The sequence below is a fragment of the Tachysurus vachellii genome, chromosome 4 (genome assembly GCF_030014155.1).
Source record: "Tachysurus vachellii isolate PV-2020 chromosome 4, HZAU_Pvac_v1, whole genome shotgun sequence".
In the NCBI taxonomy this organism is placed as follows: Eukaryota; Metazoa; Chordata; class Actinopteri; order Siluriformes; family Bagridae; genus Tachysurus; species Tachysurus vachellii.
Genome location: NC_083463.1, coordinates 12,621,820 through 12,636,284, shown reverse-complemented (window position 1 = coordinate 12,636,284; position 14,465 = coordinate 12,621,820). Strand labels below are relative to the sequence as shown.

Genomic DNA, 14,465 nt, shown 5'->3' with positions numbered 1-14,465 from the left:
TGAGTCCCCAGTCGGAGCACTTTCCAGCACCCCTCCCAGAGACGCCAAGAAGGTCGGGTACTCTACACTGCCATTTGGCCCGTAAGCACAAATAACAGTGAGAGACCTCTCCCCGACCCGAAGGCGCAGGGAAACGACCCTCTCGTTCACCGGGGTAAACTCCAACACATGGCTGCTGAGCTGGGGGGCTACGAGCAAGCCCACACCAGCCCGCCGCCTCTCACCGCGTGCGTGGAGGCAAGCCCAACTATATCTAGTCGGTATCTCTCAACCTCCCGCACCAGCTCAGGCTCCTTCCCCCAGCGAGGTGACATTCCATGTCCCTAGAGCCAGATTCCGTGTCCAGGGATTGGGTCGCCTAGGCTCCCGCCTTCGACTGCCACCCAATCCACATTGCAATGCAATGAATATATTTACATAATAATTATATTCATTGCAATGCAATGAATATATTTACATAATAATTAAAACGTGAGGTCAGTAGATGGCAGTCTGTTTTCATTCTGCTGTGTCTAATCGGTGTGTTTTATATCAGGTGAAGAAAGTGAAATTTAAACTCAGCGTACTCGGAAAAACGGGTGCTTCTTCACTTCTTCAGCGTCTCGCTCTCCTGCACCAAGGCGTCGCTCGGGATTTCTCCTCAGCAGCTGTAGACAGATGAATAGAACGGTACTCAGACATAAAATATCAAAATCCAACATATAAATATCAACATTTTTGAAATGCACAATTCATTTTTTGATCAACTCTGTTTGGGTTATATGGGAACGTACTCGTCTCATTATGGAGATTGCCTCTGTGGAGAGGAATCGTGGGTAACGGACTTCATCATTGACAATACTGTCAAATACCTCCTCTTCATCATCACCTGGAAATGGTGACTAAAGGCAAAGTAAGAGAAAAAAAAAAGTGTCAGGGAGATTACGTTGCTGTCATTTGTGATGTAACTGAATACACATTTACTCACATACTACAAAAATTTGCAACATCAGTTGCATAAGGAATGAATTAGATACAGCTTAGAGGTGACTGAAGTGTATCATCATTATTAAGTTAGTATTAGCTAATATGTTTAGTCTAATATTCACTATTATATCGTGGCTGTGAAAAATACTTATGTCTGATTGGCTAGAATGAGTGGGTCATTCCTTCCATAAACTTTAATGGGTAATGTTATGATGTTTTCGTGACACTAATGAGCCTATTACTAGTTAAATGATGTAAAAACGTTTGCCATTTTGAAATTCAAAGTCAACTTTATTGTCATACCCTTTCATCATTTAATACAGAAGTTTCTCAAGGACACTGTGTGGAATTTATCATATTACTTTATGGGAAGGAACTCAGACTTTACGTTTATATGCTGATAAATCATGACAAAGTCATACCTCAAAAATACATGTTTGAATGTGTGACTGCTAGTGCACAATGTTGTTGGTCCATCTCATTTCCCTTAGCCCTTAAGCACGTTTTTGTAAAGCTGTTATGATGTTGTGAGTAAACTGCCAATTATTAATAAAGGTGATCAGTCTTCTCCATTAAGCCTCATGAAAAGCTCTGGTGATTGTTTCCTGATAAATATTTCAGTGAAATCCTCACCTCTCCAACCAACATCTCAAAGATGAGCACACCCAAACCCCACCAGTCCACAGCCCGTGTGTATGATGTTTCTGTCAGGACCTCAGGAGCCAGGAACTCCGGAGTGCCACAAAATGTACTCGTACGATCTCTAAAGCCCATTCCTATACACGGTAAGAGAGAAACAGACAAATACACTGTCAGTGTTACAGAAAATGACCTTCATAAACAATTAGTCCACATCTTCTGATTCAAGAGTAAACCAGGCCTGTGGTATAACCCACACTGTACAACAGTTAACCCTAGTCCTTTCCTATATCTGCACTGGAACATTTCACGAGGTTTCATTCTGCTCGTCTCTGTTCGATACATACAAATTCCACTTCCTTTAATGATTACTACATTATTCATCCCAGTGGGAAATTCACATTGTCACTGGCTTTAAAGTGTCTGTCAGTCAGTCAGTCAGTCAGTCATTGTCAGCAGACTCGGCAAGCAATACTCTTCAGGAATTTAACTTTTGGCTTAGAATAAATGTCATGCACCGAAATGAGTGTGGATTCTTCAGAATCCATTTCTGCAATAAACAGAATGTTTTTCTAGAGAAATGTACGGAATGCCACCTACTTTACTCACTCACTCATTTTCTACCGCTTATCCGAACTACCTCGGGTCACGGGGAGCCTGTGCCTATCTCAGGCGTCATTGGGCATCAAGGCAGGATACACCCTGGACGGAGTGCCAACCCATCACAGGACACACACACTGTCTCATTCACTCACACACTACGGACAATTTTCCAGAGATGCCAATCAACCTACCATGCATGTCTTTGGGCCGGGGGAGGAAACCGGAGTACACGGAGGAAACCCCCAAGACACGGGGAGAACATGCAAACTCCACACACAAGGCGGAGGCGGGAATCGAACCCCCAACCCTGGAGGTGTGAGGCGAACGTGCTAACCACTAAGCCACCGTGTCCCCCCACCTACTTTAAATTAACTTAATTTTTTATGAAACTGTTGTATAAAAGAAATAATTGCACTCGATATTATGCAGTTATACTGAATTTCACAGCATGGTTGTGATTAGCTACAGTGCTCGACTCAGTGGCTTAATACAGAAGGAAGGCTCTCAGATTACACCTGATTTTCAGTATAACTATACTTTTGCTTGTGCGTTATTGCTTAAATGGATCACCATGCATCTTAAACAGTTGGGAGAATTATGTTATTATTATTATTATTATTATTATTATTATTATTATTATTATTATTATTATTATTATTATTAATAATAATTACTATATTGTTAGTATCTGATTACTACTTCCATGTGAATAGATAATATTCATGTTAAGAAGCAGAAAGGGCCAGATCTCTATGGGATAAAGGAGGCATTATAGTTAATTATGGGCTTTATTTGACAATAAATATAATGCTTGCATTAAGTACATCTTTTAATAATATTTTTCAAAAGTATTCCAGGTGCCATGATAATCCAGAGGGCACAAAACAGCACACTTACCTTCTTTGCAGAGCCCAAAGTCAGCGATCTTTACATATCCTTCAGTATCCAGCAACAGATTATCCAGCTTTAAGTCCCTGGGGGATTAAAATAAATCATAATCAGATGAGTTTCAGTTCAGAGGCAAAGTGTTCAGACTTCATTTGGATGAATGAACATTACCTGTATACTATTTTATGCTCATGCAGAAACTGCAGTCCTAAGACCACACAGGCAGCATAGAAACTGTAACAGAAAAAAGAGAGGAAAAAGCAGCATATTAGTAGATAACATTTCTTTACTATTATGAGTAATGAGCTGATACACTGGCCAGTTTTTGGATGCAACGCTGCCAGGGACTGCAGCCAAACATTAACTTATGGAAAATCACTTATCTGAGAAAACAAATCCATCAGATATTTTTATATTTTTAAAAAAGAACTAGATAATGCTGTTTTAACTCATAACTCTTTTTAAAACATTCATTACATGCTAGGACGAGACTTGTCTGAAGTTTGCTTCTTAGTTTTGCACAAGGTAGAAAAAAGTACTGAAAGTCTCTCCTACTCAAAACCCAAACAGCACTGTGGATATACTGAACTTATTTTTTAAATGAACAACTTTGCAAAACTGCAAGGATCTTCCACATGAAGAAATACAAATTGGAAAGTGGAATTAGAGATGGTGGACAAGTTAAAAGAAAAAATAAATAAATAAATAAATAACAGTAACCGCTCATTTTAATTGGTATGCTGTGTGTCCACATTACCTCTAGGAGGAACCGTTCACTGTTAATCGAAACAAAGTTCTCTGACTGGTGCACCTTTAATATTTCTGATGATACGAATGTTAGGAATCCTAGGCTATGGCCGTCACAGTCACCAGATCTCCACAGCACTGACTTTGGACCAGAGTATTTGACAGCGCTCTCGACCACCATGATCAAAACCAGTTTATAACCAGGAGTACGTTTTTGAAGAAAGGTGTTCATCCTTCCAGTATAGTTCCAGAAACTTCGTGATATTGAAAATATTTTGACTGAGACAGACATCCACTATTTGTTAGCGAAATAAAAGCAGCAAACTACATTTGAAACAAAGAGAATGATAAATTGGTTAAATAAAATATTCTTCCGTCTAGTCGTGTGTCTTGAGTTTCTATTACAGGACATTTGACAATAGTCTGTTCACACAGTCTTCCTTCAAAACATTCCTGTACATTTCCAGATTTTTTTCATTCAGTAGTGAATGTGGTCACTTACACAGCACGTGGCTCTGAGAACACGTCAGCATGGATGTGCATCATCAGGTCCCCTCCTGCTGCATACTCCATTACAAAACACACATGCTCCTTGGTCTGGAAGCAAGCAAAGAGATTGACCAGGAACGGGTGTCGGACGCTGTTCACTGTCTCAAAGATCCTCTTCTCACACATCAAACTGTGGAACAAAATGCAGCGTCTCATTGTCATAGTGCAAAACTGGCACACATGAAGCGTCCAAAATGCAAGAAGTACATAAACAACCCTCACTGTAACTGCTGGACCCAGCCGTATTTGGCACTTTGCTTAAAAAGCCAGTTTAGATTAGTTTGTTGGTGAGGAAAGAGAGTCCCTATTTTATATTGAAATATTTGTAATGTGTCTATTGATTCTGGTGTTAATTCGGTGGTTGATGTCATGTTTTTATTGCTCTAATGTGAATTCAGATTTGTGCTTTGAGGGGACAATGCTAGGAAACATTTACACTCATCTCAGACATAAGAGATAATGGTCAGGTTTTTCCAGTAAGCACATAAAAACTAAAAGGTTTGCGCATTTTATTTCCAATTTTTCAGTGTTGCTTTAATGAGAAATCCAATTTAGTAGTAGTGGAGGCCACAAACATTGAACTCAAAGTTCACCACAGCTGCAAAATATTCTGCTGCTGTGGCTTGGCTTGGTTAGTTAGTGACCCAAGAGATGATGTGTATGATGCTGTTGATGTTGTCTTCCAGTGTACAAATATGGAAGGGAAGTAAGAAATATGGAGGTTCTAATGTGCTGCTGCAACTCTCTTTAGGTAGAGATGAATTCCCACTGGTGCCACTATCACTGGGCCGCTGCATGGTATTGTGGGTAATGCAGAAAACCATTTGCCAAAGCGAAAAGTGTACAAATTGCTGAAGAAGTGAATAATAAACATTGATTTGAACATCGGCAAAGTGGAGTTTTGATTTTAATCATTTCCTTGGACTGGTCCAGCTTACCTGTCCACTTCATCACGAGCAACAATATCCCCTTTCTTCAGAGCTTTGATGGCAAACATTTCCCCAGTGATCTTGTATTCTGCCAGTAAGACCTGTTGAATAATTAAAAAGACCTAAGGCAATGAACTCAAACACACAAACATAAAACTAACATAAATAATTCTTCTGCCTACTGTTCAGACAGAATACATCCATTAAGGTAATGTACTATCCATTAAATGGCTTTTACTTTTCCAAAGTGTCCACGACCCAGGACAGCCACGCAAGAGAAGTCTTTGAGACTGAATTGGATGTCTGGCTCTTCCCTAAAAAACACAGGATAAATAAGATTTGACTTGGTGCACATCAAATCTTTTATTAAAATGAAGCTGTAATCTGTGGCTATAATCTGAGGAGAACATGTATATTGCACCTTGGTTCAATATGCTGTTCTGTAAGATCCAGATCAGGCTGCTGAATTTCGTTTTCCACCTGATTGTCATATTCCGGCTTGGACACTGTACTGTTCCGGCTGTCATTCAGGAAGTCAAACGTGGCTAATGCATCCTGAGGGTAAAAAACAATTAAAATCAAGCCTACAGTTTACACATCCCATCACAACCTCATAACAGAAAAGTGTTATTCATTAAAACAAGCACAAGTGCATAAAAGGTCTAATGAACTGAATTTGATGTTGTGCTTGATTTTGTGTATTATGACTACATTTATGACACTTTACCTGTACCTCCTTCCTATCTGGGAGTTTGTCTTGTGTTGGGGTTTCTTCTTCCTCTTCTTCTAGCTCAGCAGAAGGGCTAGGGTGGCGTTTTGGAGGAGGAGTGGCGCCTTTGTCGAAGTCTAATTTGGTCACGGTTGGATCACTGAGAGAAAAGGTCAGAACACAACACTGCTGACAATGTGCCAATTTCCGTTTTAGTCCTGGCCCCTGGCCACGTTTGGGCCTGGAGTGTTTCTAGCCAAACCAGATGCCTCACTGAAGGACATCTCTTTAGAGCATTCGAGTGCAGATAACGAGAGGGACTTAAATCACATGGAAATCTGATTCAGTCAGAAAATAAAAGGTTATATATTCATTTCGCCATGAACCAAACAAAAGGGCATAGTATGTGTCTAATTGTTTACAGCGCTGATTCACAGATCATATAATAACAATAACAACAATAATAATAATAAATCTTATGAGCTCAAGACAAATACGAGTTTTCGTCACCTTGTTAATAGGCAACATGACCATGATTATTTTGAAGCACTGTACTATGCAGTGACAATTTATATAAACCAATCATTTGTGATGACATAAGACGGAAACATTCCACAAAACATTACTGCCAACCAAACAAGGGAAAGTGTTTGCTTGAACTGGTCATGTGATTTTGGTGAGTAGCCATGTGAGCTTTGTCTGTGTTTGTGTGATTAGATGAGAACTGAAGATGGAGTGATTAACCATAGTGGTTAGAGTTCTGTGTTAATGTCCAGAAGGCTGAGAGTTCAAATCCCAGGACTGGCAGAAAAACCACAGTTCAGCCCCTTAATCTAGTCTCATAACCCTCGACTACATACTTGCGTTGCAAACCATTTCACTTTGCATTTTCACAAATATTTTTCCTGGATAAACATGACTATATCTGGAAGACTTGCAAGCTAAAGAAAATGTAGCAAATTATGGAGTTTATTAGGATCAGCTGCCCTGTAAACATATGGCTAGCTAATTTAAATTTAAATTTAGCTTTTAAAGAAACAGAAAACAATGTTTCCATAGGTCTGTGTGAGAGAGTACGTATGTTAACAATTTGGCTTATTTTTTTTAAAAACAACTGTGCACAGGGGGAAGTCGTGGCCTAATGGTTAGAGAGTCTGACTCCTAACCCTAAGGTTGTGGGTTTGAGTCTCGGGCCGGCAATACCACGACTGAGGTGCCCTTGAGCAAGGCACCGAACCCCCCCCAACTGCTCCCCGGGCGCTGCAGCATAAATGGCTGCCCACTGCTCCGGGTGTGTGTTCACGGTGTGTGTGTTCACTGCAGTGTGTGTGCACTTTGGATGGGTTAAACGCAGAGAACAAATTCTGAGTATGGGTCACCATACCGTACATCACGTCACTTTCACAAGTTACAGAAGTGGTCAGTACACGTCAACACCCAGTGAGAACCTCTCATGAGCATGGGTTATATTTTGTGCTCGAGGATTTACCTGGACAGAGACGGTGAGTCCGGATGGCCGAGGATTCCTGTTTCAGGGCTCAGTGCTGATCCGAGCTCGGTCACCTGAGGGCTGAAGGAATTGTTGACTGGGAGTGCTCTTCTCATCAAACGCCCCCATGTGGCAATGTTGATGTTCATCTGAGGTGCACGCAGGAATGTTTTACCTGCAGCGAGAAACCAAAATACTCATTACACTAGAAAGCGATGTAGATTACATTAGTTAAGAACAACAACCATAAAGATGGTCAGTTAATCTAAACAAGGGTCAGTGAGAGCTTAGCATTTAGGATCCTGTACTAGTATCTGCATGGGTGCGATATTATCTCTCACTGATATCAATGGAGAAAAGATAAAAAGAACATTTTATCTTTTGTTAATTGTTTTGAAGGAACATTAGCCTACCTTGCTGTTTTGAGAAGATTTTCTTTTGCCTTTGTAGTTTTGGTCGCCGCTCGATGACAGGATTGAAAAATGTAACCTGGGTGGAAAATGAAAAAATAAAAAATTATAATAATAAATAAATAAATAGATAAATACAAACTGGATATAGTTTGTCATGTCTGTTATGCTTTATTTGAGTGAGAGAGCGTAAGAGAGACAGAGAAATAGAGAGAAACATGACTGCACCTCAGCAAACAGTGTTCCTTGAGGCTCCAGGTAGAGGCACATGCCATGACGCTGGTTGTCCAGGAAGTCCTCAAGCCTTAGGAACTTGACAGCACACAGAGAGCGCCAGTCTCTCCAATACACAGAGATCTCCAGCTCACGAGACTACGCAGAAATATAATAATAAAAGAAAATATATTTCTGTTGGTTTTTAAAAAACAGATACTGCCATACTGACTTTCAGCAGATAGAGTCTACAGTGACTTAAAGCTTTTGATCTTTAATGCTTCCCAAAGTAAATCCCTATACATCATATAGACACAAATGTAGATCTAAAAACAAAACAAAAAACCCAGATTACTTAAATATATGGTGAGAGCTTATACGAAGTAGAAGCTGCTTAAAAGTGCAATTTTTGTACAATATGATAAAACTAAAAATGAACAGTGAATATTATGCAAGTTACAAAATCACTCAAATAGACTCAGCAATCGTGAATTGACTGAATTCTGAACCCCTGAAGTCGAACACAAGCACTGAATGAACACTACAGAGCATAAAAAAGTATATGGACACCTGAATGTATGTGGACACTTGACCATCACCAAGCAAAGTATTCTTTCCACAATATTTTGGTGTGGCTGTGAGGATTTGAGCTCATTCAGTCATAAGAACGTTAGTGACGTCAGGTACTGATGTCAAGTAAGAAGTCCTCGGGTACAGTCAGTGTTCCAGTTCATCCCAAAAGTGTTCAGTGGGGTTGAGGTCATAGATCGGGCCATGCCAGTTTCTCTACACCAACCACAGACCTTGTTTTATTCAGAGGGACATTGTAGTGGAACATAACATCATCACAGGCACATATAATGTTCCAAACACTTGGCAGAGATCAAAGCCCTTGCATCAGTATGTAAACTCGAGGCAGGTAAGACATGTATGACCTCGGCATTTAATTATGGGGTATGTCATGTTTTTGGGCCATATGGGCAGTGTGGCTTCCAGAGAGCAAACGGATCAACCATTACGCACAAACCAGCCGTGTCTGATTGTAGAGAGCCATACAGTAAAGTGGCAATAGTAAAGTGAACAACACACACAACTGATGAGACAGTGGAGACTAAAGGCTATACTGCACCCAACGAAGCTGCAAAAAGAGTAGCTCTATGTGAAGGACATATAATGGCCCTTATGCAGGGAGAGGAGCCTGAACTGGTCCCAACAGAAATGTAACTAGACCAGAGGAATTTAGGTTGTGTACCAATATACAGTGTATTTCTTGAGGGCCAAGAGCTATGGCTGCAGTGTGGGTATGAGAACATGGGTATTCTAATGTGTGTTAGGGATTATGGGTAATGGTCAGTGATCAGACACTGTTCTAAATCAAAAGATAAACATCTTAACTGACAACTCAACTGGAGTGTCTCTACAGGGTGTCTGACTTACACCGATCAGATCTCAGAAGTTTGTAATATATAAAAATAATCATGCTAGTATTAGGCTGAAACATGATGTGATGGCGTTAAGAGAGAAAGAAAGCAGTAAAGCAAAATCCTTTACATTTAAAAATGTACATTTTATTATTATTTTTTAAACATTCATTGTTCATGCAGGAGTTCATGTAAACAATTAAGTGACAAAAAGATGTAATGGTGCAATGAGTAGTGTCAGCGTCTTGATTTGGGTTACACAGATTTCCACACAAACATTGCTATGAGAATCAAAATTATCCTTAGGTGTGAAAGAGTGCACAATCGCACATGTGAATGGGTGTGTGTGTGTGTGTGTGTGTGTGTCATAATTCAAGGTTGTATTCCTTCCCTGCGTCTGGTGTTTTCAGGACGCGAGCCAGCATAAAGTGCTTACTCAAGGTGAAAGAATAAATGGTTAAATTTAGGTGCTCATTTTGTGAACCGAGCCAATGAGGGACATCAGCTGTTATTGCAACTGCTGCAAACACAACAGATGCTTGTCATTTGTAACAGATAGCTGTGGACAACAAGTGGGTCTTCAGCAGGAAAAAAAAAAAAAGAGAACAGGCTGCACAGTAAAATCACTTGTCAAATCGACACCTGCCATGTTGTCAGCTAACCGACTTCCCGCATTGTACTTAGCAGGCTTATTTAAATGCTGCATGTAAGAAATCTGATCATAATGCACACAGAACACAAACGTTGATAAGGTAAAAAAATACCAGGTGATTAGATCAGCTAATTTAACATCCAAATAATATCCAGATACAGCACCGTGTGTTAAGGTGCACCGTGGAGTATTTGATTACCCGATCAAGCTCCAGTGTGAATTTCTGGTCCCATGACTGGTTGCTGATTGGTCTCCAGTTCGTCTGCCCCACGACTGTGTTGTCCAGTTTGAGAACAGCGCTGATCTCATCTGTAGATAAAACACAAATACTGGATCGGATATTGCTGGATATGAGGCCAAACCAAATGCTTTTGGTTAACAACAACAACAATAATAATATTGCTAAACTACTGCCTATTAATCTGCCAAAACAGTCTGAAGTATAATATTGAGATAGACAGCTAAGCTGGCAATTCAGTCAAGTGCTGAAGCTTTATATGGAATATTCAGGCACTTGGGAATTTCTGAATTTCCTGTGAGTAGATTTCCCGATTTAGTCACAGAGTGCCAAAAAATACAATGTTTTCCAAATGTACCGGGTTTAGAAACCCTTTCTATATCTCAACCAATCCTTTCTAGAAAGAAGAACTGCTGAAGGCACTCAACTGGACAGCTCGTCTGCTTTGGAGAGGTTTCTGCTGCTGCCCGATTTGTTCTTGTTTGTCCGGCTCATGAAGGAGGAGCGTGTTTCACTCGGGCTCCAGCCAGGCAGGGACACAGACGCTGCCTTAGACCGGCCTGGAACGTTCTCCAGCAGATCCTGGCAGCCCATGAGCCTCACCTCTAATGTTCCTGTACACAACACACAAAATGTTTTGTTAAAAAATTCAGGGTATTCTATTAAATATAATACTGCTGATTATTTAATTTTAACCGTTGATCAGAATCCAGTGGTGTGTCTGAAAGGTGGTGTTTCACAAATTAGACAGACAGCTGATCCTTAATACTGCATTACGCAGGTCTTCTATTCCAGCATAAAAATAGCTGCAATAGTTACTGCTCCATGTAGACAGTAATGTCTACAAAGATGCCTCCTCCAAGTGCATTATTTATTATGGAATATATGATGGAACATATTGTCTGCCAAGTCACATTATGATGGATCTACTGGAGGGAATAAAAAAAATATATATATATTTAGCTCCTCAAACCAAAACTATTGGCTGAACTTTATTTTAGTTTCAGCTTTCTCTACTGAACCATCTGTAGTTCTGATATCATTTCTGTAGTGACATCAAAACCATACATTCTCCTCTAGTGCCTGTGAGAGGAAAAATAAAACAGTACTGTTGGTAACCCAATATTAATCATTTTTGTGACTGGGACAGCACGACTGGTTAAAATATTCTCATTGTGGTATACTTTCACCCTTTGGTGAACGAATGTCCATCTGATTGATGGTGGTCAAGAGAGTGTGTGTGTGTGTGTGTGTGTGTGTGTGTGTGTGTGTGTGTGTGTGTTTACCCGTGAGTGCTGCTGGTTTAGCCACAGTGCTGTACTGGTTGTGGGAGGAGATGATGCTCTGGCGTGGGCTCTGAGGAGTCGCCGCCATAAAGAGTTCGTCTGAGATCAGGCTGGCCTTTGGGTGGTTCTGTGGCAGCTCGCTCAGCCTCTGCTCCAGAGAATACCGCAACAGGTCCAACTTCTGACTCGACTCGTTAAAGCGTGCTTGGGCCTGAAGTGAGATCAGTTAGATTTGTTATCTCGCTAGCTGTGCATCAAATCAAATGTGCACATTATACATGCTCTTAGAGACTAGTGAATTCAACTTCTTATTCTCTTATACGCTATGAAACACACCTGTGAAATTAAGTTCATTATTCTTTGTTAAAACAAGTCCATAAGTGTGAGAAGCTTCAGAAAAATCGTAAAGTATTTCTGATGATAAATTTAAGCAGGACTGTGGAATACGTATTGGAAAAGACATCAAGCTTCAGTGTAATACTGAAGAGGTTTACCATCATGAGGTCATGAGCCAAAGACTCTTTAATGTCTGACTCACATTCCACACAGTGTTGTAAGAGCATCAGCATAAATTCACACTGCAATGTGAACACTAGCTATTCAAAAACAGAGAAGGCCTGCACTTTTCTCAGCCATGATGAGTTTAATATCCACAGTGTGCAGTAACTAGTTTGTGTAAAGGAATCTCCCATCTCTGTCGGATGCAGTTAAACATATGGCTGCTATCTATCACAGCTAACACATCAAAACTGTATATATTAATAATTGCTGTATATCGAAATAAAATGAACTTAAATTAAAAGCACCTCTGAATGCGCTTTTTTCTCAGTGACTTTTCCTGAGCCGAGTAGCTTCATGACGTTTTTGGCTCCCTCAGCCACGGCAGATTCGATCCGGAAGTGATGTCGTAGCTCCTCCAGCCGCAGATCCAGAGGACTGACTATAGACCTGTTTGTAGGCACTGCAGGGACAAAAGGTCACCAAGAATAGCTTCAGTACACACCCAAACAAAGCTTCCGGTAAATGTATGCAATTAAAAGTTCAACACAAACATTTAAACGTAACTAATGGTGAGGCACAGATGCAGTGTTGTAAACAGCTTTCTAATTTAGAGATTGTAACAGAGGTAATATGGGCAGAATTTTACCTCTGATATTACTGAATGTAATCAAAAAATAAATGTGTCAAAGATTTGTTTATTTTTTGCTTTGGTATAGCATCTTTTTGGAATCAAACCAATTACACCTGAACTTTTTAGCCTGAACTCATTCAAGTTTCTTTAGTCTGAGATGTGAGGGATCCACCTACTGTGAGGTGTTGTCTCACATGAGGACGACACGAGTGTATTTGTAGCTGATGCCCATGAGGACGACACGAGTGTATTTGTAGCTGATGCCCATGAGGACGACACGAGCGTATTTGTAGCTGATGCCCATGAGGACGACACGAGCGTATTTGTAGCTGGTGCCCATGAGGACAACACGAGTGTATTTGTAGCTGATGCCCATGAGGACAACACAAGTATATTTGTAGCTGATGCCCATGAGGACAACACAAGTATATTTGTAGCTGATGCCCATGAGGACGACATGAGTGTATTTGTAGCTGATGCCCATGAGGACAACACAAGTATATTTGTAGCTGATGCCCATGAGGACAACACAAGTATATTTGTAGCTGGTGCCCATGAGGACGACATGAGTGTATTTGTAGCTGATGCCCATGAGGACAACACAAGTATATTTGTAGCTGATGCCCATGAGGACGACATGAGTGTATTTGTAGCTGATGCCCATGAGGACAACACAAGTATATTTGTAGCTGATGCCCATGAGGACGACATGAGTGTATTTGTAGCTGATGCCCATGAGGACGACATGAGTGTATTTGTAGCTGATGCCCATGAGGACGACATGAGTGTATTTGTAGCTGATGCCCATGAGGACGACATGAGTGTATTTGTAGCTGATGCCCATGAGGACAACACGAGTGTATTTGTAGCTGATGCCCATGAGGACAACACAAGTGTATTTGTAGCTGATGCCCATGAGGACAACATGAGTGCAGTTTGTAGATGATGCCCATGAGGACGACATGAGTGTATTTGTAGCTGATGCCCATGAGGACAACACGAGTGTATTTGTAGCTGATGCCCATGAGGACAACACAAGTGTATTTGTAGCTGATGCCCATGAGGACAACATGAGTGCAGTTTGTAGATGATGCCCATGAGGACGACACGACTGCATTCAACATTCTCATATTGTATCTAGCAAGGAAAAATTGTAGGCTAATATAAATGACCCAATTTTGTAATCTATTACTAATAGATGTCCTGTCCCTGTGTAACTAAAAAGATGTCTTTTCTACCCAAGAGTATATAGCGAGCAGAACTACAGGGTTAATACAGTCATTAACCTTCACCTTCATTATTCTCGTAGTTCATCTCATTGGTCTGACTCCCTTTGAGGATTTGCATCCGGATGAACTCAATTTTGGTCTTGCTGTCCTGGAGCATTTGCTGGGCCATGGCAAGCAGCTTACGATCCTAGAATGGAAAGGAAAAGAAAACAGTCCTTTAATCTTGTTATGCTTACAGTATTGCATGAAATAACGCTTTAATAAAATCCTGCTTAAAACCTCATCCTGGTACAACAGGCACACTATGCACTTATAACTGTCATTAAAGAATTCAGCTTATTTCTGAAGCCACGGATTTGTCATAC

General features: G+C 40.6%; 1 protein-coding gene across 2 annotated transcripts in view; it reads right to left on the bottom strand.

Annotated features, from left to right (window-relative positions):
* pkn2b (protein kinase N2b) overlaps window positions 1–14,465 on the bottom strand; it is a 44,637-nt gene that overhangs the window by 4,511 nt on the left and 25,661 nt on the right. Inside the window, exons 4-21 of one of the 2 annotated variants that reach the window (XM_060867790.1) lie at window positions 14,164–14,287; window positions 12,546–12,700; window positions 11,740–11,950; window positions 10,882–11,067; window positions 10,415–10,524; window positions 8,158–8,301; window positions 7,933–8,008; window positions 7,520–7,694; window positions 6,055–6,190; window positions 5,743–5,876; window positions 5,560–5,635; window positions 5,331–5,422; window positions 4,346–4,522; window positions 3,268–3,330; window positions 3,106–3,182; window positions 1,600–1,742; window positions 774–881; window positions 567–647 (exon numbers count right to left, since the gene is read on the bottom strand). In XM_060867790.1, the coding sequence (XP_060723773.1) occupies window positions 567–647; window positions 774–881; window positions 1,600–1,742; window positions 3,106–3,182; window positions 3,268–3,330; window positions 4,346–4,522; window positions 5,331–5,422; window positions 5,560–5,635; window positions 5,743–5,876; window positions 6,055–6,190; window positions 7,520–7,694; window positions 7,933–8,008; window positions 8,158–8,301; window positions 10,415–10,524; window positions 10,882–11,067; window positions 11,740–11,950; window positions 12,546–12,700; window positions 14,164–14,287 (2,268 nt within the window). Of the gene's footprint in view, window positions 1–566; window positions 648–773; window positions 882–1,599; window positions 1,743–3,105; window positions 3,183–3,267; window positions 3,331–4,345; window positions 4,523–5,330; window positions 5,423–5,559; window positions 5,636–5,742; window positions 5,877–6,048; window positions 6,191–7,519; window positions 7,695–7,932; window positions 8,009–8,157; window positions 8,302–10,414; window positions 10,525–10,881; window positions 11,068–11,739; window positions 11,951–12,545; window positions 12,701–14,163; window positions 14,288–14,465 lie in introns of both variants that reach the window. The other variant, XM_060867789.1, reaches the window with a different exon arrangement.